This window comes from Vombatus ursinus, unplaced genomic scaffold (assembly GCF_900497805.2).
Source record: "Vombatus ursinus unplaced genomic scaffold, bare-nosed wombat genome assembly UNPS02014945.1, whole genome shotgun sequence".
In the NCBI taxonomy this organism is placed as follows: domain Eukaryota; kingdom Metazoa; phylum Chordata; class Mammalia; order Diprotodontia; family Vombatidae; genus Vombatus; species Vombatus ursinus.
In genome coordinates, this window is record NW_020954723.1 from 30,069,551 (window position 1) to 30,092,659 (window position 23,109).

Consider the following 23,109-nt stretch of genomic DNA (forward strand, 5'->3'; position numbering starts at 1 on the left):
TGTGGTCGGTTTGTTTGGGCGGATTTTGTTTAAGTGAGGGAGAGGATGCACCAGGTGCTAACAGCACCCTTTCTATTTCTGGGACCCTATATACTTATGGCTCATTTGGTCCTCACAATAACACTGGGGGATTTTGTAGGAGGGGAAACTGAGGCACAGCCCGTTAGTAACAACAATAATGATAACTAACATTTATGTAGCAACAGCACCCCTTATATTTCTGTGACCCTGTATACCTGTGGCTCACTTGATCCTCAATAACACATCGGGGAATTGATTCCCCAATAACACTGGGGAATTTTGTAGGGGGAAACTGAGGCAGAGCCAGTTAATTGTTTAATAATAACAATAATGATAGGTAACATTTACGTATTTCCCACCATGTGCCAAGAACTGTGCTAAAGGCTTTACAATTATCATCTTATTTGATCCTCACAATAACCCTAGGAGGTAGGTGCTATTATTATCTCCATTTTACATATGAGGAAATTGAGGCAAAAAAAAAGTTAAGTGACTAGCCCAGGGTCACACCCTTAGTGTCTGAGACCAAATTTGAACTCAGGTCTTCTTGATTTTGACCAAGTGGACAAGATAACCTATACTGCCACATAACTCAGTACTGCAGTGGAGGTGACTCTGGATTAATCACTAAGGGCCTCAGTTTCCTTATATGTAAAAAAAAGGATGCCTGCTACTTAACAGAGTTGTATGAGGCCCAAATGAGACAAGCTATGTAATCCATTAGACTGTAAACTCCTTGGTGGCTGAGACTGTCTTTTGCTTTTTTTTTTTTTGTATCCCCAGTGCTTGGCACTTAATAAATGTTTATTGATTGAAATGTTTATTAAGGGTAAGGGGAAAGGGAATAAGTATTTATACAGTGTCAGATACTTTACAAATAAATCATTTCATCTTCACAACCACACTAGAAAATAAGCTAACCCATTTTACAGGTGAGGAAACTGAAGCAAAAAGATTAAGTGACTTGCTCAGGGACACATGCCTAGTTAGTGTCTGAGATGACCATATTTAAACTCTGATCTTCCTGACTCCAGGCCCCAGTGTGGGTTAAAAACCTTAAAGCTCAATACAAATGTTAGCTATTCACATAGTAGGCACCTAGTCCTTGTTTTCTGAATTTGTTTAAATTAAATGTTTAATTATTTAAACAATTAAATGTTTATTGATATCTTTTATTTTTACATCACCTTTATTACCCAATAGATCCTCCCTCCACCTCCCAGACAGCCATCCTTTATAACAAAAAAAAAAAAAAAAGAAAGAAAAAATAGTTCAGGAAAACTAACCAACATATCAAACAAGTTCAATATTACATGTAATGTTTGACACCCGTCGTCCCCCACCTCGGGGGGGAAAAATACTGGGAGGGAGGGAAGTACATCCTCATATCTTTTCTTTGGAGTCGTTTGGTTATTATAATTTCACAGCATTCAGTGTCATTTTTTTTTTAAATAGATGCTTGTTGACTGATATGTCATCCTAGAAAGCTATGCCAGCAGGACACCCACCTGGAAAGCCAAGCTGGAAAGGCTTTAAATATGGGTCTGTGACAACCTGTGTCTGTTGACTTAGGACCAGCTTAGATAAATTTAGAGAGGCTTATGCCTAGAAAATTGACCACCAGCTGATTAATTGTTTGGCCAAAGCAGCTCATGTAACCATCTGCTAAGGAGCCTATGGTTGAGCTCAAAGTGAAGGGATTACCCAGAGGAGTGGAATCAAAGATCCTTAAGAATTAGTAACAAAGCCAGGTCAATGACCCAGACAGTCAGAACACTGCCCCTTTAGCCAAGTAAAGGAAGCTTAACATAATGGATAGGGTCTTCTGATTTCTAATCTAGTGGCGGCTTTGATTTCTGCTTCAAATACTGCTTCTGCTACTTAACACCTTAGTGACCCCCAATGATGGGGTATGGCCCAAGCTGAGACCTTTGCCCCTTACCCAAAAAAGAATTTGGGTCCCATTTGTCTAAGGGATTCTCCTTGAATTCTCTCCCTTGATCAAGAAGGTCTCTGGCGGTCCCCTGATGCCATAATTCCATCAACTGGCCTTTCATTGTGGCTATGCCCAATCTCCCAATTCTCTGTTACCCATAACCTAGCCTAGCACTCCATTTCCTGTCTTTGTGCATTTGTACTAACTGAAATGCAATAAGAAATATTAAAACAAAGTTGAAATATTAAAAAATCAAAGAAAATGTAAGGTATCTCCAAACTAAAGTAACTGACTTGGAAAGCAGACCACGGAGGGACAATTTAAGAAACACTGGACAACCTGAAAGCCATGAACAAAAAAAAAGAGAGAGGGAGGGAGGGATGGGAGGAGAGGTTAGGGAGGGAGAAAGAAAAAGAAGAGAGAAAGAGAGATTGTATATCACATTTCAAGAAATCATAAATGAAAACTGCCCAACTATCTTAGAATCAGAGGGCAAAGTAAAAATAGAATGTACTGATCACCTCCTGAAAGAAACCACAAAATGAAAATTCTCCAGAATATCATAGCCAAAATCCAGAGCTTCCAGGTTAAAGAAAAAAAAAAAAATCAGGCAAGTTGCCAGAAAGAGTTTAAGTAATGAGGAACTTCAATTAGGATCATACAAGGTTTAGCAACTATTCTATAAAGAATTGTAGAATATGGAATCTGATATTCTAAAAGGCAAAAGACATAGGCTTACAACCAAGAATATTTTACTTAGCAAAACTGAGTATAACCCTACGGGGGGGGGGGGGGGGGGGAAATGGACCGTTATTTAAAAGCCTATGCTATTATGCTGCTGCTATTTATTTATGCTATGCTACTGGCTATTTTGTAGGATACTTCCAAGCATTCCTAATGAAAAGACTAGAGCTTAGTAGAAATTTTGAGATGCAAACACAAGAGGAAAGAGAAATATAAAAAGGTGAATACAAGCAAGCAATTGGAAAAGACTTTATAAAGAGGAAGTGTTTACATTCTAATGGGGAGGGGGGAGAGGATGATATAAGCATCCCCTAAGAACCATAATGTCAACAACGGTCATAAAGGGGATCAAATAAGATGGAGTGCCTAGGAGAGATTTTTGTTTTGTCTTGACAATCTTAAAAAGAGAAATTAAAGGGAAAAGAGGAAAGGAACATGGCAGATGGGGGTTTATCTCACATAACTGAAGTGCCAAAGTTGAAGCTTATAGAAACAAGGCAAGAGAGAAGACATCACTTGAACACTGCTATGAAGAGCTAAGTGAGCAGAACCAGGAAAACAATTAACATTCTAATTAACATTATAAAAACAATTTTGAAAGACTTAGGAACTCTTATCAATGATTTCACTGACCTACCAATTCCAGAGGAATTAGAATGTTGCCCACCTCCTAACAGGGAAATGTTGTAGAGAATTTACGGGGTTAAAACCACACTTATTCCATCAGTTCTAGAGCTAGCTCAGTTCCCTTTCTATTCAATTATGGGCCTAGTCCAATTTATGTCTTGTGAGAAAACTTTACTCACTGTGGTATTTGTGAGAGGACTTTGTTGCATTGCTTGAACCTAGCCCACAATTTCTGGGAAGCTGGACAACCTCTACGTGCTACTAAGAGACCCTCAACTAAGGACATAGGTTACACTGACCAGAAACCTGGTCAGATCCAAAGATTGATGCGAGGAGTTTTTTCACAATTATACATCTCAAGCAACTAATAAGTCTTATTTGAAAATTGGATCTGTATTGATCAATTAGTTGTTTCCATGTTCCTTTGATTGTTTATAGACAGCTTGGGAAGACTGCGATGCTTTTTCTGATTTCTTCTCCCAATTAAGAAAGTCCCTAATCTTTCCTCCAATTAAAAATCAGATTACCTAATTTTGTGTCTTGGTTAATTTTTTTAATTAATTGGCTTCATTTGATTGTTATTAATATATAAAAGCCTATCTCCCCTTGTGCCAAAGCTGAGGAAGGCAACTGGTCCCAAATTGTTGGGCAGTTAGCATGCATTGCTTATTAAATTGATATGCTCGGAAGTTCCAACCTCAGCCATTTCATCCTTCTCCGGCCACTAGACACAAAGAATGAGACCTGAATTTTTGGATGTAGTAATGTCAGAATTTATTTTGTTGTCCAGGGATTTCATTTTTTTTTCCTCCACTAGGGGGATATAGAAGGTAGAGAAAGCAGATGCTTGTTAATTAAACAAAAAATAATTTTTTTTAAAAAGACATATACCTTGACAGTGCAGAGCCTAAATTATGGTGAAACATCAATTCAGCAGAATCATGAACTATCTCATGTTTCGGTGTTTTAAGTACCAACCTCCTTTTCATCATTGTTCACTCACATCCAACTCTTCATGACCTTATTTGGGGTTTTCTTGGCAAAGATAACTGGAGTGGTTTGCTATTTTTTTCCTCCAGCTCATTTTATAAAGGAGGAAACTGAGGCAAATAGGGTTAAGTGACTTGTTGAGGGTCATACAGTTAGTCAGAATCTGAATCTAGATTTTAACTCAGGTCCTTCTGACTCCAGGTCCTCCTTTCTATCCACTGGGCCACCTACTGGCCCAGTTGTGTTGTTATACAGGTTATTATGAGGATTATTCCTTCATTTCTGAAAGGAAGCTAGGGGGTGTGGTAAATAACGTGCTGGAACTGGAGTTAAGGAAGACCTGATTTCAAATTCAATCTCAGGCAATTACTAGCTGGACTTACCTTCGGTTTGCCTCAATTTCCTCCACTCTAAAATGGGGATAATCAGAGCACCTATGTCCCAGGGTTGTTTGGAGTTCAAGACGATCAAATGATAAAATATTTGTAAAGTGCTTAGCACAGTGCCTGGTTCAAAGTAGAAGTTCAATAAATACTTGTTCACTTCCCCTCCCCACCCACCTTTTAAAGATAAAGAAACTGAGTTGCTCAGAGATTAAGTGAATTTCTCCAAGGTCACACAGGTAGTAAGCATCAGAGACAGAATTTTAGCCTTTCTGTTCTGGGCAGCTAGGTAGTATAGTGGATAGAGTGCCAGGCCTGGAGTCAGGATAACTCCTCCTCTTGAGTTCAAATCCAGCCTCACACACTTACTAGCTGTGTGACTCTGGGGAAATCACTTAACCCTGCTTGCCTCAGTTTCCTGATCGGAAAAATGACAAAGGAAATGGCAAACCCTTCCAGTATCTTTGCCAAGAAAACCCCAAATGGAGTCACAAAGAGTTGGACATGACTGAACAACAACTTTCCATTTTAGAGTTAATACTTGAGGAATAGTACCTCTAGAATGCATTTATCTAGTTATCCTGCCTATAGGTAGACCCAGTCTCAAACATTGTAAGTATATATGTCTTTTTTCCCCAAATTCTCCAACAAGATCTGCAGTTGTTCTTTTGTTTTTTGTTTTTTTTTTTTTACTTAATAACATCACACTAGATACTGCATAAGGAATAAAGAGAAGCCGTACAATCTTTGGTCAGTCTGCTCATAGTCTATATACCTGGGAGAGACCTGATACCAAGGAAAAGCAGTTAATCTACAAACACCACAACTTCAACTCCTGGAAGCTAATCAGCATGTAATGGCTATCAAATTTTTGGTCCACTATCAATTATTCAGGGAAAGGACTGATTACTCAGGGCTCTCACATCTCCCTTTCCTTACTATTTCTACTTATCAGCGGGTCAAGTCAACAAGCATTTTTTCAATGTCTTTATGTGCCAGGCACTGTGCTAAGCCCTGGAAGATGAAACTAGGAGGAAAAGACAGCTAGATGGTGACACAGTGAAGAGAGAACCCTGGAACTGAAGTCAGGACAACCTGAGTTCAAATTTGACCTCAGACACTTATTAGCAAGTCACTTAACCTCTGTCTGCCTCCGCTTTCTCATCTGCAAAATAGGTTTAAAATAATAGCACCTACCTCTCAGGATTGTTGTGAGGATAAAATGGGTTAATATTTGTAAAGCACTTTGTAAATCTTAAAACACTATATAAATGTTAATTATTCTATATGATATATCCATACATGTAAATATATGCATGTGTGTATACATAAATTTGTATAGCTAGCATTTACATGTGTGATATATGCTAACTACATCTGTGTCAACAAGCAAAGTCCAAAAGCTGTACTTTCCTACCCGAAACTGACCAAACGTTAACTATGGAGAAAACAACTCTTTCCCCACTCCTCCACTCTAAAACTAGGTTAAAATGATCAGACTTCCAATCTGTCAATCTGTAACATGCAAAATCCCAGGATTTGCAGAGGCTTCCTTGAATGCTGCTGAGAGGGTTAACTTCCGGCTCAGAGGAAAACATTTCCTTTTTCCATTCTGAGACTGACCTGTTCCATCTCCACCCATTTCCTGCCTCCTGCGGTACTGAGTCCCTCAATCATCCTCTTCCTCTGTCTGAATAGTTTTTAAAAGTCTCCTTCTGTGTGGCTCATGCCACAAACACTTCTGACTGACCCCACTGGGTCATCGAGCTCTTCTTGACACTTCCTATGTCCCTCCTCCCCTCCCTGCCAAACTTCACTTGGGAACCACCTTGCAACTTGGTTTCTCTCCGACTAATGAAATTTTATTCTTATAGATCGATCGCTAGACACGGGGAGCATTAGCAAAGTCAACAAGGCAGGGAAGGCATAGGATGTATAACAGGTTACAGGGAATTTAAGTTTTGTTGAAGCTTTCAGTACATGGTAGGGAGTAGGGCACCTTTGTCCCTTGAGGACAGGGACTGAATTTTGATTGGTTTGTATTTATATTCCCAGTGCCTTACCCAGTGCCTGACACATAATAAGTACTTAATAAATGCTTATGACTTAAGGTCACACAAACAGCATCAGAGACAGGTTTGAACTCTAAAGCAGTCTCCCATCTGAAATGGAACTGTGGAGATATGGGAGTATAACTTTTATTTATTTAACAAGTCTTGATTAAGCCCTACTACGTGCCCAGCACTATGTGGGGTACCATGAAGAATTAAAAAAAAAAAGTTAGATACAGCCCCTATCCTGGAGTTAAATTCTAAAGAGGGAAGCCAATACAGGAAAGGAAACTGGAAAGGGGATGTGGGGGTGGAGAAAGAGGTCAAGGGAAGTCTAGAGAGGAATAAAGACATGAAGATACTTGCCTGGGCAGTTTCCACAAAGTGGCAGTGCCAGGAGGAACTAACCAATTATAGGAAGGGGTCATAAGAACAGAGAGATCTTCTGAGATATCATGAAGAAAGAAGTGAGGCTCAAAGCCCAGAGGGGAATGAAAGAGTAAAAGGCATGTCACCTAAACCCACTGGGCCTCAATTTTCTCACCTGTAAAATAAGCAACTTGCACTAGATGGTCTCTGAGGTCCCTTCCAATTATGGGTCTATGACCCCATGAGAGAAGAAAAAGACATGTAGACAAAGACAGAAAATAAAGAATAACAAGAGTGCAAGTAACGATAATAGCTCATATTTATACAGTGTTTCAAAGGTTTATAAAGGAGTAGGTAGGTAGCACAGCGGATAGAGCACCGGCCCTGGATACAGGAGGACCCGAGTTCAAATCTGGCCTCAGACACTTGATACTAGACTGTGTGACCCTAGGCAAGTCATTTAACCCCAATTGCCTCACACACAAAAAAAGTTTACAAAACATTTTCCCCATAATAATAGCTAGCATTTAAATAGCAATGTAAAGTCTACAAAATGCTTTACATATGTTGCCTTATTTGATATAACCATCATGTAAGGTAGGTGCTATCACTATCCTCTTTTTACAGATAAGTAAACTGAGGCTAAAGGAGATTGAACAGTCACACGGATAGTGTCTGAGGGAGACAGATTTTCCTGAGTAAGGGAGTAGATAAAAGTAAATTCCTCTATCCATCCACTATGCCACTTACCTCCTATGAGAGAGCTCATGCAGATATTATTATTCCCATCATACAGCTATAGCTCTAAGAGGCCATGGTTCCATGGTTCCACAACTAACTGTTAAATGTCAGTGGTAGCTTCCCTGATCTCAGGTGGAACACTCTTTCCTCTAAGCCACATAACCTCTCAGGCAAATGGTACCAAGCTGAAATGGTACTGATAGTGATGTTTCAATTCTTCAGATGTCTATTGAAAACACTCTCTTAGTTTCTCTTTCTCATGCACAAGGTACTAGGTACATGGAGCCAGGCTCTTAATATAAGGGAGAAACTGCATTTAAGAGAATTTTTTATTTTAAAGAAACTAAGGCCATCTGAAAGAACAAAACAGTTGCATTAGAAATCCACAAGCAATTCAACTCTCCATCCACACCCCATTCTGACCCGTGGTTGGTTATCCTTCATAGTCAGAGGATGGAAATGATATCACTATGTCGGAGTCAAGGTACAGTGTGTCCGACTGTGGCTGATCAGACCAATACAAGCTCAGAACACTCTACCACAGGTCAGGCACAAATAGTTTACATGAACATTTGTAGTGGAGATGTCTCTAAATTTGCACATCTCATATTTCTTTTGAGCTACTGCAATTCTGCTTTGCTCAAAGAGTACAGTGCCTTCTCTGATGAGGGCACACCATGCTGGATGGTCCTGTGCCAGTGTCTCCCATGTCACGCAATTGATTCCAAAGCTCTTCAAAGCCTATGTGTCCTTGAATCACTTCTTCTGACAACCATGTGAGTGCCTGCCTTGCATGAGTTATTCCTAAAATAGTCTTTTAGGCAAAAGTATGTTTGGCATTTGAACAACGTGGGCAGCCTATCAGAGTTGTGCTCTCTGCAGTAGAGTCTGAATGCTTGGCAGTTTAGCTTGACAAAGGACCTCAGTGTCCAGTACCTTATCCTGCCAGGTGATTTTCAGAATTTTCCTAAGACAATTCATACGGAAGCGATTCAGTTTCCTGGCCTGGTGCTGGTATACTGTCCAGGTTTCACAGGCATACAACCATGAGGTCAGCACAAGGGCTCTGTGGACCTTCAGTCTGGTATCCTGGCATCCAATCCTCATCTCCTACACTTTCCATCGGAGCCTCCCAAACACAGAGCTAGCTGGCAATGCATGCATCAACCTCATCATCTATGTGTACATCCCTGGAAAGTACACTGCCAAGGTAAGTGAACTAATCCACAGTATTCAAAATTTCTCCATTTGCTGTAATTGATGGTTCCATATATGGATGGTGTGACACTGGCTGGTGGAGAACCTATTCTCTTGGTGTTGTTAGGCCAAAATTAGCACAAGCAGCAAAGAATTGATCTGATCCTTACCTTTTAAGCTAAAAGGGTTCTTGCCTTAAGAAGACAGCAAAATGCTGTGGGAAGATCATAGGTTCTAGATGGGGAAAGATCCTCAGAGCAATATAGAAGAGTCACTTTAATCTGTTTTTATGTAAGAGCTATGTTGGTTGATTAACTTGTCTGAATTGAATCAAATCAATGAAAGGTCTTCCAACTAAGAGTGAAAAGGCCTTGAACAATTAGATTTCTCTTACTAGCCACTGAATGAACAAAAGCAGTGTTGGATGGGAAGAGTGATTAGTTTAGGAAACTCGTCTTCTAGAACATATCATCCCAAGGTACAACAGAGATTCTGATTCTTGTGAGCAGCAAACAGAGAGAGAACACTCCACCTACTCCATGGAGGAGTCTCTTGGGGGAGGGAGTCGAGGAGGCAGAGCATTTAAACCTTGGGCTTGGTTCCTTCCTCCTGTGGATGGGTGGAAGGAGGATGATCTGGGGACCTAACTCATCAGTGTGAGAGTGAGCCAAATAGAGATGAGGAAACTGAGGGCAAGAAAAGTTAACTCATTTGCCCAAGGTCAAATGGGCAACAAATAATCAAATTAGGTTTTGAACTAGGTCCTTTAACTACAAAACTACTACCCTTTAGACTGAATCAGAAGACTAAAGCACTAATCTCAGATCTGTCACTATATCAAGCTATTTGTCAACAGAAAATCACTTCAGTTCTCTGGGCCTGTTTCCTGTATAAAATGAGGGAAGATTGAATTAGCTGTGGTCCTCTCCAGATCTAAAATGCTATGACTTATTAAATTTACTCACTTTAACTTCCTGGCTCTACACTGGTCAGACCATGAACTTTGCATTTTACAATTGAGGAAACTGAGGCAGAGGTAAAGTGACGGGTCCAAGGTCACATATCTAGTAATTGCCTGAGGCCAGATTTGAACTCAGGTCTTCATGATTTCAGGTTCAGCACTCTAACCACTGCCATCACTTAGCCTCCAGGTATTTAGCTTTTAGAAATTGCAAGGATGGTTGTTTCAGAAACATCCCCCAAAAAAACTGGAGTTGCATTCTCCTCTTAAGTACATAAGGTCTCTGGGGAGAATGAGTTTAAATATGAAGAACACATCTGGTCAAAGGGTAAATTCACAGGTCCTGGTTACTGAAAATCCTTTTCTTTCATGGAGTCCTCACGAAGTTCCCTTTAGGAGTGAGCTGTCTGCCTAGCTCTGAGGGTCAGTGCCTTGTACAGAGTTCTGAAGCTACCTTTGCTCACTGGGTCTAACTTGTGCTCATTGTATATCTTAGCACCCATTGTAGACACTGCTGTAAGTCACTGCTGTTCTGGGGACTGTGCTCCCAGTGCCACTGGGAATTCTTTTATCTTCCAACCTTTCAAAGTTGACAGGTTCGTCATCTGGTCACAGGAGAAGGCAGGGCAGGTTTGGGAAATGGGAATAGGATGTAATCGGCCTGGATAAATAAATCGGAGCCAGGCTGGAAAGGACTTTAAATGCCACATAGAGGAGTTAGTATTTGATGCTAGAAGCAATAGGAAGCTACTAGTGTTTACTGAGGATGAGTAACAAGGTCAAGTCTTTGGCAGGCAACTTAAAATTGCTACTATTCTGTATACCTGTGTAGTTTTAATTGTTTTAAGAGGGAGATGGGAGAAAATCATTGAAAAGTCCTAATGATTTTTTTTTTAAAGCATCAATAAAACAACAAAAAAGAGAGGAAATTTGGTATTAATTAGATAGACTGAGCCAAGAACTTCTGCAGCAAGTTTATTTTACATTATTTACAAAAATCTCCAGTTAATTATCAAATTATTGAGTTTTGCAATGAAAATTATCCCTGACAACAGTATAGGGATTGGGGGAACAATTACCCATTCATGATAATAGTGATAATCTTTCCATTTTTGGAGAAATTTTATGACAATTCTCTTGTTACCTACACTGACACACACACACTGGAGCAACCTGTACTTCATCATCAAGATTCTACCTCACAAAAAGATCCTGGTTTTTAATATATTCAGCCAAATAAAGTGCTTATGAGTACTTAAAAAAAAAAAGAACAATCCAGGGATAACATATATACTTATATTTAGCTTAAAAGAGAAACATTTTTTTATTTACACAATTTCTTCCATAAAATGGAAATAAATTATTATGTAAGCATATTTGTTTTATGTGAATTCTTTTTCTTTTCACATACTTTATGAGTCTCTCCTAAGTTGTTTGCTCCAATATATCTTATTTCAGTCTACCGTTTTTAATGATGTCTGGTAACATCTGCACATCAAAGGCATAGTGGATATAATGATAGATCTCCTCAGCTTTCTGATGACTTACTTGTGCATTCAGAGAGATTTCTTCAAGAGAGCTGAAAAATAAATTATACAAAAAAGCAATGTTTACAAAAGAACTTTTTTGGGGACAGCATTTAATATGCTTACTTCTCCTACAAAAAATAATAAAACCACAAAAGCCTCTAAAGAAATTACATGTTCTAAAATATTTATTTGTAAATTATATACATGTAGTACTGTACTAATTTTTTTACTTATAAAACATGCACATAAAGAAATTTTAAATGATGAGATACAAATGAAACAAGCAATGTTTTAAAAATAAGTACTAATTATTTTTAGTGAGGACAATATGATTGAATATATATCATTTTAAAAAGAATCTTGATTTAACATTTTGTGATAAAGAGATTCAAAGGTATGGCTTTAGTTCAGTTCAGCTTATTTTAAGACTTGCTTTTAATGGCTATCACAGCTAAAAAAGCTCACAAAACTAAGTACCAAATGGAGTGTTTCCTTGACTGCATTTACAAAATTATGATATTTATTTTGAAATATGATCCAAATAATTCAAAGGTTTTTTTGCTGAAATTTAGCTAGTCTATTTCCATCTTCTCTGACAATGCATTAGATGTTGCATTTTTACATTTTTAGCAAATAGATTCAAAACACACTTAATCCTTTTGCTGAAGTTTTTTAAAACAGGTTAGAAAATTCTGTTTTCATGTTTTAAATTGAAGATATGAAAATACTTATAAATATTAGGTAGACAGACCAAAAAAAAGTTTAGTTTTTAATTGTCTTGTTAGTCATGAAGCCTTCATACTATCATTAGCTGGTACCTCAAAACATAATATATATTTGGAACAAAGTTCATCATTAACAAAAATAAATGTAAATATACATTTTGAGTAACATTCTTGATCATTTTGAACACTTTTGGCCAACTTCTTGTCAGATTTCATGATAACATTATTGTTTTTAACCTCACAATGTGCCTGAAAAAGAGTAAAAGTGTCAGCTCTGCCATTTTCTTACTGTTCTCTTATATGGGGGGGGGGGGAACCTGAGGCCTCAAGGTCACATGTGGCCCTCTAGGTCCTCAAGTGCGGCCCTTTGACTAAATCCAAACTCCACAGAACACATCTCCTTAATAAAAGGATTTGTTCTGTAAAACTGGGAACTCAGTCAAAAGGCCACACCCAAGGAGCAAGAGGGCCACATGTGGCCTTGAGGCTGCAGGTTCCCCACCCCTGTCTTAAACTAATTTTAACAGTATTATCTTTAAAATTCATGGATTCTATGAAGGAAACTTTTTAAGCCAGTTGTCCATTTAATGAAGGGTTAATTTAATTAAAACCAGGTAATTTATATACTCACTTAATCAGGAACACATAAACTACAATATGTCACAACAAGCTGAAAGTTAATAGCTAGTGAAAGAGTGATTCTCAAATCCCCAAGTTTGTAAAACTCCTCACTCAGGATACCTTGTATACTATATGTGACACATATCATCTGACATATGGATGCCAATGCGAACTCACAGAGTAAATATTCTGGATTTTTTAGCTGGACCAGTGATTTCAATGACATAAAACTATCAATAGATTGGCACCTGCTATGCAACTTATAGTCTTAGAAAGTGCTGAGGATTAAGAGGTTAAGTGACTTGCTCTGGCTCACAAAGTCAGGAAAGTATCGCCAGAGGCAACACTTGAACCCAAGTCTTTCTGACTGCAAGGTCAATTCTCTATTCACTTCACCATGCTGCTGCTTATGTACTAAATGATATTAAAAATTAATATACTTTTTATTGTTTTACATAAAAATATTAGTTGCAATATTTTCCTGCCCCCCCATAAATCATCCTGTGCACCCCAATTTGGAGGACACCATAAACATTTTACATCATCTGATGAGTTAAGAAAAAATAGGGAGTGTGTCTCTCCATTTCCCCTTTAAATGAAATCATATCTAAGCAAATTCATTTCAGCATTTTAAATGGTCTGTTTTAAATTAATCAGGCTCTGCCCCTTTCTCATTCTGTGAAGGTGACAACAGCAATATCCACATGTGATTAGTGAGTTTAGGAGGTAAAGCTATCTAGCCCCCAAAAAACAGTATCAATTTAAATGTCCTTCTGACACCTATGTAATCGGCATGCTCATAGAAGCAGAGTAATTTCTTCACCTCAGACTGATACCTCTAGTAAGGCATCAGTCTCTCTTTGTTACCATGAAAAATTACTGGGCCAAACCATCTTGCATGTCTAGCCATTGAATCAGTCTACCATTCTAGGTCTGGCTGATTTCCTGGATTAAGGTTATGTGTGGCTTTATTTCCAAGAACAAAAACAAGTCTGAAAGCCAAGGGGGTGGCAGTGAGATAGACTCTTAGGTCTCTCTTTTTATCAGTGAGGAAACTCACTCAACAATACAAATACTTGTTCTGCATCTTATAGTCTTGAAGTTACCTTAAGTCCTAAGACATTGTCTTGCCCAGGATCAACAGTCAGGACGTGAATCTAGTTCCCCCTGATTCCAAGGCCACCTATCTAACCAATAATATGGCAAGTTGCTCCATGTCTCCTTAGGTCTTGTGTATGTGGCCCCGGCAGACTAGGTGCTATTAATAATCCAATATTCAGAATACAGATGAGTGGCTGTATATATCCCTGTTCCCTGTAATCCCAGAATGAATTGCCAGATTGATTAATCAAAGTTATGATTTGAGAGCTTTACTGTTTTTCTAGTAAAAAGATAAAAAAATTAATATTACCTCTAGTTTCTATTGTATGGATTTCTACTGTATCGATTCTACAATATAACTGATTTTATGCTGTATTGATATTTGTGAATGAGTCTGTATCTGCCTAAAGCCACCTTTCTACGTCCTTGAGTTGAGCTAAGGAATTTATCTTTCCCTCTGAGTTAGTTTATAGTTATAATTAATGGAGAAAACTATTAACTACTATTTGGTAGAAAACAGTTAACCACCTTCAACTTTTGGGAAAATACCAAGACATTTGGTGTTATCTTTAAGTCCTAAAGCTAGCTCTAAGAGATAACTGTCCCTGCACTGTCCTTGCACCATTAAAGAAAATCTTACCTCCCTAACAAACCCTTTTTTTTGGTGCCAGGGAGTCTGTTAACTCAAGTCCACTAACAAGGTCTACAATATGTGGATGGATCCCATAAATCAGTTAAACATTCCTCTGTGACAGAGAGGAGTAGTTACTAGCTCCAGAGGGTCCTAGCCTGGTCTTCTTGAAGTAATCAATCATGTTATCCTTACCCCCTTGACACTGCCACCCCTGTAACCGACTGCATTGTTTTTCCCACCTAACTCTGTTCTTTGTTCTCCTGTACTTCCCCAAACTATATGAAGGCTACTAAGCCCCACCTCAAACATATAATAACTGTGTGACCCTGGGCAAGTCACTTAATCCTGTTTGCCTCAGTTCCTTATCTGTAAAATGAGCTAGAAAAGGAAAAGCCCTACTTTGTGGTTTTTGGCAATTGAGAAAGAGGCCACTGACCCAAAATATTGGTAACTGCTAGCCTAATAAACTGATCATGCTCAGACCACTGTCTCTCAGTTTACCTTAATTTTCAAACTTAATATTGGCAAGTACTAACAATTTAGAATCATGGAAATTTTGAGCTGAAAGGAAGCTTGATCATCACCTAATCCAACCCCTTTACTTTTACAAAATGATACAACAGAGAAGTAAACTAGTTGAGTGATCTCAAACACAGTAGTAGTATTGCTAGAATTAAAATTGAAAGAAATCTTCCCATTCCTGGTCTAGTGTTCTTTCTACAAAATCATAGTGACTGACAAACAATTTCATATGCCATAATTTCTGTGTTGGGAAGTAATAGGAATATTACAGTGCAAAGTAAGAGGTATTTGAAATTTTACTCGACTAATAATTTCTTAGAGAACGCTTTAAATAATCACTGAAGAATAAAAAGTCAAAGTAAGATAGCACACATACCTGTTAGTCATCTTTTTCACAGATGAAAAATGGTGACACATATTTAGAGCCGTTACATAGCTTATATTGGGAATACTTAGATAGAACTGGAACATGTCACGTTTATTATCTTTCACAGCTATTGGAACATGAATACCAGCATTCTTTCTCTGTTCTACTAAAGTCAATTCCTTAATCAATTCTGCAGTTTCTTTCTGGCAGGAGCTAAAAAGAATTCGAATTCCAGCACCAATTAAGGCAGACAAAAGGCTATCATAGCTTTTCGTCCTTTGAAATACTTTCAAAGCAGCTCCTAATTAAAAAAAAATTAAATATTAAAACATTAGTAACAAAAGAAAAGAACAATACAGTATTAATATGACTAAAATTATTAATAGAACACTAATTTATGTCTCAGTATTGAAAGTAGACTACTGTGAGAACCACTGGAAGTTTTAGAGAAATTCCACTTCTGATTTAAAGAGAACAAAAAAAGGAAGAGGTAGTGAGATAGTCATGATTCTGAATTCAACAAAACCTGAAAAAAGGCAAGAAATTGATAAGAATTTGAACTGAGGGACGATGCCAATATGGTAGAGCAAAGGCAGGGACTCGCCTGAGCTCTCCAGAATTCCTCTCCAAACAACTTTAAAATAATGCCTCAAAACAAACTCTGGAGTGGCAAAACCAACAAAATGTCGGGGTAAGACTATTTTCCAGCCCAAGAAAACTTAGAAGGTCAGCAGCAGGAAAGTCTGTCTCACTGGAGTTAGAGTGGAGTGCAGTGCAGGTCACACCTGACAAGTGAGCAGCTGGCATGGGGGTATGTATGTCAGCTGCTGCTTTGCTCTCAGCCCAAAGATGGTAAGGGGGTCAGACAACTGATCAGAAGGAGATTACAGGGGACCTTTTTCTGGCACTGAGTGCAGGACTCTTTTGTATTGGCCATACATGGTTCTGGAGTGCAGTTCTAGGGAAAAAAAGGAGCAGTAGCAGGGAGCAGGGACCTTGCTCACATTTCCAGGGTCGAAAAGAGTGATTGTGGTCACTCACAAACCAGAGCATAGGTCAGGAGAACAGTAACCACCACACTCTCCTTAGATCATATCACCTTAGAAGAACTGAAAACTTACAAATCTCCAGGACTAGTTCTGAAAACAGGAGCACAAAAAACCCTGAAAATTAAGACAATACTTCCACCCCAGGAGCAGAATCCAACTTTAATATAAAGTTAAAAGTCAAGAAATAGGCTGGGAAAATAAGAACCTGACCATAGAAAATTACTATAGTAACAGAGAAGATCAAGACACAAACCTACAAGAAGAAAACTAAATCAAAACATTTATATGCAAATTCTCAAAGAAAAATGTGAACTGGTCAAAGGTCCAAAAAGAATTCCTGGAAGAGCTCAAAAGGGCTTTTAAAAATCAAATAAGAGAAGAAGGATAAAAATTAGAAAAAGAAGCAGAACTAGTCAAATGGAAAAAGAGGTACAAAAAGTACACCTAAGAACTCTTTAAAAAGTAAAATTGGCCAATTAGAAAAGGGTAAAAAAGCTCAATGAAGAAAATAATTCCTTGAAATTGGAATTGGGAAAATGGAAACTAATGACTCCATGAGACATCAAAAAACAATAAAACAAAATCAAAAGAATGAAAAAACCATGAAATTATCAAGGAAAACTGTTCTGATATCTTAGAACTGGAAGGTAAAATAGAAACTGAAAAAACCTACTGATCACCTCCTGAAAGAATCCCAAAATGAAAACTCCCAGGAATATTATAGCTGTATTCTAGAGCTCTCAGGTCAAAGAGAAAATATTGCAAGCAGCCAGAAACAATTCAAGTATCATGACCTCACAATCAGGATAACACAGTGGCATACAGGTGATAGACTAGAGAGAGGTATAAAATGAGGCATAGCTATTTAGACACCATAAATGTGTGCCATTTATTTTGTTTGTCTGTACTTGTTATGAGAGGTTTTATTTGTAACACCAAAAAAAAGGTATTAATAAAACATTTAAATGTTTTTTGTTTTTGGCATGGAAATGATATTTGTCACGCTCATAACAAAAATTTTTAAAAATAAAAATAAGTAAATCCTATGACTCTTCCCTCCCTCTAAATGAGTTTAAGAGTATCAGGAAGACTGATTGAGGTTGGCAGAGACCCAGCGAACGCACCAAGTCAGAGAAAAAAAGCAAGGAACTTTTAAATTCTTGTTTCTTCATTAATTCCTCTAGACAATTTTTTCACCAGGCATTTTCTATCCCAATGAAATAAAAGGTCCAGAACAAAACAAATGAAAAGCCTCAAACCCATGCCTCTATTTTACTAGATGAGGGGTTAATATTGGTCCCTCAGCCCCAGGACAAAAAAAGTGATCAAGGGATAAAGTTAAGTGAAAAAAAAAATTTCTTGGAGGACAAGTAATTGTATTATTTAATTCTTCTTGTCAGGGAAGGAAGACAAAGGGAAGTAGAGCTAAAACTTGTTTTGGTCGAGTTAGATGATCTAAAGAAGAGATTCGCAGAAGGGAAGGTACTGGGCAAATGCAGATGTAGGTCTTACCTATACCAAAATATTCAAAACACCTCTTTTTGTGGCAGTAAGGATTTGTAAGTAAAGTAGATGCCTAGGGGAATAACTAAACAAACTTTGACACATAAAAATAACAGATTACTCTGCTATAAGAAACAACATGAAAAGTATAGAACTATACTACAAGAATTCCATGAACTGATACAGAATAAAGTATGCAGAACCAGGAAAAGAATATAAATACAATGATTACAATGTAAACGAAACTAACAATAAAACAAAACTAAATGCTTCCTATAGTGACCAAGAGAAGAAAAGAAAAGAAATGCATTTCCCTCCCCATGTTGCAGTGGTAGGGAATTATGGAAGTGGAATACGACATACACTGTCTGATATGAATGATTTGTTCATTCATTTTTTTCTTTTTTAATCTTTGTTACATAGGACAACCTGATGGAGTAGGGAGGAATATATTCAGAAATGTTCATGTGATAACAATAAAAGGCTTCAATAAAAATAAAATTATTCCCCTTCCAAAAACAAAAAAAGGGGAAAAGACTTTCCCACCTGTCAAGCTTGCAGATATCCTGGGCACATGTCTGTATGGTAGCTAGAAAGGAGAATTGTAAGGAAGATCTAAAAGTTCTGAACATCTTCAGACTTGAGGTCAAATCATTGAAACTTTTGTTAGCAATTTAGCAATTTTGGTTCATTTGTTCCTACCCAGAAAACTGAAAACTTGGGAAATTAATTAGGATTCACCATGCTAAGAGATTCTGGCAATTAGGTGGTACAATGGTGGAATTAAATCAGGAAGATCTGAGTTCAAAATCTCAGATACTTACTAGCTGCATGACCCTGGGCAATCTATTCTGTTTGCCTCAATTTCTTCATCTCAATCTTCTCGATCTCAATCATCTCAATCAATCTTCATCCAGGGTTATTGAAGATACAATGAGGTAATATTTGTAAATCATGTATACTTTTAAAAAATTATATTCTATGTTTTCCTCAATTACATGTAAAAACAATTTTTAACATTTTTTAAAAGTTCTGATTTCCCAATTCTATCCCTCCCTCCCCGAGACAGTAAGCAATCTGATATAGGTTATACATGTGCAATCATGTAAAACGTATTTCCATATTAGTCATCTTGTGGAAGAAAACAAAGGAAGAAAGGAAGGAAGGAAGGGTATGCTTCAGTCTATATTCAAATGCCCAGATCTTTCTCTGGAAGTGGTTAGCATTTTTCATCATGAGTCCTTTGGGATTGTCTTGGATAACTGTATTGCTGAAAATAGCTTAAGTCATTCACAGCTGATCATCGTACAATATTACTGTTACTGTGTACAATGTTCTCCTGCTTCTGTTCACTTCACTTTGCATCAGTTTATATAAGTCTTTCCAGGTTTTGATGAAATCATCCTGCTCATCATTTCTTTTTCTTTTTTTTTTAAAGGCAATTGGGGTTAAGTGACTTGCCCAGGATCACACAGCTAGTAAGTATCAAGTGTTTGGTCTGAAGCTGGATTTGAACACTGGACTTCCTGACTTCAGGGCCGGTGATCTATCCACTGCGCCACCTAGCTGCCCCGTTCATCATTTCTTATACCACAATAATATTCCATCACAACTTGTTCAGTCATTCCCCAATTGATGGTCACACCTCAATTTCCAATTCTTTGCAACCACAAAAAGAGCTGCTACAAATATTTTTGTACAAATAGGTCCTTTCTCCTCTTTTTAATCTCTTTGGGATACAGACCTAGTAGTAAGTAGTGATACTGTTGGGTCAAAGGGTATGCACAGTTGTATTGCCCTTTAGACATATTTCCAAATTGCTCTCCAGAATGGCTGGATCAGTTCACAACTCCACAAACAGCGCATTAATGTCCCAGATTTCCCACATTCTCTCCAATATTTATTATTTTCCTTTTCTGTCATATCAGTCAATCAGATAAGCATGAGGCAGTACCTCAGAGATGTTTTAATTTGCATTTTTCTAATCAATTAAATCATATAAACCTTAAAGGACTAAATAAATGATAGCTGTCATTAAATAGCATTGAAATAATGAAATTTAGTAGAAACATAAATTAATATTAATGCAATGAAAATAACAACCACGGTCCTGAAAAAGTACAGCGTCCTTCCATTCTCAGCCTAACTATACCATCACATGCGCAAACACCCTCTCCACATCTCTAACACATAGGAGAAGGAATAAAGTGGGAGTTGTGAGGAGCCACTAGCTGCAATGTATAGAGTTAATTTACAAGTCTGAGAACTTGATATACATATATTCACACATACAAACACACACAAAATGTGTGTGTGTGTGTGTGTGTGTGTGTGTGTGTGTGTGTGTGTGTATGTATATACGAGGGCAGGGAGGCAATTGGGTTAAGTGACTTGTCCAGGGTCATACAGCTATTAAGCGTCTGAGGCCAGATTTAAACTCAGATCCTCCTGACTCCAAGACCTGTACTGTACCCAGTGCACCATCTAGGGGCCTCTGGCTATATTCTGAAGGCAAAGGAATGGTTTTGCCTTTTTTTTTTTTTAACATAAACATGGAAAAACATCATTTAAATACAAACCTGTTTTCTCTCTGTCTTTTTCCACAATCACACATATTCTTTCAAACATATTCTGTAAATACTGAATCTTTTCAACAAGCTTACATCTATTCATATTGTTCATCATCTCTGATTGAGATTTTCTTTCCACTGCCATTCGGTTGCTAACGATGTAATCACAGCCATCGAGTGGGCAGACTTCTACTTCTAATCCATGAATGGTTCTCAAAGAGGAAATGACTTCTGAACCAGAGGAGATTTCCCGGCTATCCACAAGAATACAGGTTCTTTGCCTTTTCTCTGTTAGTCTAAGTGAAGTAGGTGTCAGAGCCAAATTTTCAGTTGAACTGGAACCACATAACACTACAGGTTTTGAATTAACATCCTCCAGATCACTATTAAGCTGAGGGGAAAAAAAAGAAAACATGCATAAAGAACATTCAGGTAGAAAAATCCACAATTATCTTCCTATATATACATATATAAACTTTTTAAAGCTATCAATTAAAATGAAAAATGACATGAAGGTAGTATAGAGAATAGCTACAAAGATAGGAACTCATAAAATAAAAGCAATTTAGGATTATGCCTAGAAAGATACAAATTGTGTCACACAAATGTAATGGAATATTATTGTTCCATAAGAAATTATAAGATGGCCAATTTCAGAAGAAACTGGAAGACTTTTATGAATTACAGAGAAAAGCGAGCAAAACTAAGAGAACAATTTCTAAAATGATAACATTACAGAGAAAACAGAAGACTTTAGAAATCTGACCATGAGACCTTCAAAATGAAGATTAAACACGACTCATCTCCCTGTAGGGAGGTGGTAAACTTAAAAATAAAGGAGAGTTTTTTTTTATTTTTTATCTTAAAAATTTTTTAGTATACTTCATGTTCTCTTTTAGCTGCAATCACTTGTTTTTACATGATTTGGTATTAAGTTAGAAAGATTTTAATATACAATTTTTAATTCATCATGAAACTACACTTTCATTATATTGGCTATTAAGCATATATTCAGTAAATAGTCTTTTTTTTTTTAAAGTTTAGCCTTGAACATATTTCATAGTATTTCAGGCACGGGTGACATATCTTGTCAAATGCTTTGTCTGAAATCTGTTGATATAGTCATACAGTTTTTGTTGTTTTTGTCATTAATAGGTAAATGAAAAATTAATGGTTAATAATACATTGATAGTTTTCCTAATTGGATTCCTAATGTAAATCTAATCTGGTTATCATGTATAATCTTTGTTATACATGGCTGTGGTCTCCTTACTAATATTTTATCTAACTTTTTTGCATCAATGTTCATTAGGTATATAGTTTATAGTTTTCTCTGTTTTGCTTCTCTTTGGTTTAGGTGTCAAGTAGAAATATACCAGGGGAAATTATCTCACGTAATCTGAGTGTACACACAGAAGACAAGTGAGGGATATGGGAAGAGGTGATACTTGGAACCTCACTCTCATCTGAACTGGTCAAAACAGGAAAGAATACTAAAACATACGCTCATAGTTGGGTACAAAAATACATTTTACTAAACAAAAAATAAAACAGGAGGGAAAGGGGAGGAGGGAGAGGAAGGAGCAAGAAGAAAGATCAAGAGAGGATCAATAGTAAGCAAAACAAACTAACTGGGAAGGTGAATCTCAAAACATTCCTCTTACCACCCACCCACTTCTCCACAGAGAAGTAAGTGGGAAAACAAAGGGAAGGAAAAGTATGAGAGAACAGGATAGGGGAAATTACGTAATTATCTATTATAACTGTGAATGTGAATGGGCTGAATTCACTCAAAACAGAAGAGAATAACAGAATGGGTTAGAAAGCAGAATACAATAATGTGCTGTTTACAAGAAATACCCTTGAAATAATTAGAAAGAATTAAAATAAGAAGCTGTGACCATACCAGGAATGCAGTGTTGTTTGATATTAGGAAAACCATAATCATAATTGACTACACTAATAACAACAAAAATAATATAATTATACCAAAAGACGCAAAAGAGAGTCTGGACAAGATTCAACACCCATTCCTCTAAAAAAAAAAAAACCCAAACCCAGAAATCAAAGGAATAAATAGATTGTTTCTTAATATGACAATTAATATCCATCTAAAACTAAGAGCCAGCATTATTTATAATGAGGATTAACTAGAAGCCTTTCCAATAAGATCAAGAATAAAGCAAAGATATTCATCATCACCACTATTATCTGAAATAGTATTGGACTGTTAGCTATAGAAATAAGACAAAAAGAAATTGAGATAATAATTATAGGCAAAGAAGAAACAGAATTATCACTTTTTGGAGATGATATGATAATTTAGAAAGATTCAACTTAAAAACTAATGAAACAATTAATAACTTCATCAAAGTTGCAAGACATAAGATAAATCCACACAATTCATCAGTACTTCTGTACATTAACAACAAAACAAAGCAGAAAAAAATAAGATAAATTCCATTTAA

At 37.1% G+C, this 23,109-nt stretch overlaps 1 protein-coding gene across 1 annotated transcript in view; it reads right to left on the reverse strand.

Moving 5' to 3' along the window:
• Positions 1 to 11,391: 11,391 nt before the first annotated feature.
• Positions 11,392 to 23,109, reverse strand: part of LOC114029975 (Fanconi anemia group M protein-like) — an 89,715-nt gene continuing 77,997 nt past the window's right edge. The window contains exons 21-23 of the mRNA XM_027844622.1: positions 20,651 to 21,032; positions 15,529 to 15,820; positions 11,392 to 11,599 (exon numbers count right to left, since the gene is read on the reverse strand). Coding sequence (XP_027700423.1) covers positions 11,470 to 11,599; positions 15,529 to 15,820; positions 20,651 to 21,032 — 804 coding nt within the window. The 3' untranslated portion in view covers positions 11,392 to 11,469. The remainder of the gene's footprint in view (positions 11,600 to 15,528; positions 15,821 to 20,650; positions 21,033 to 23,109) is intronic.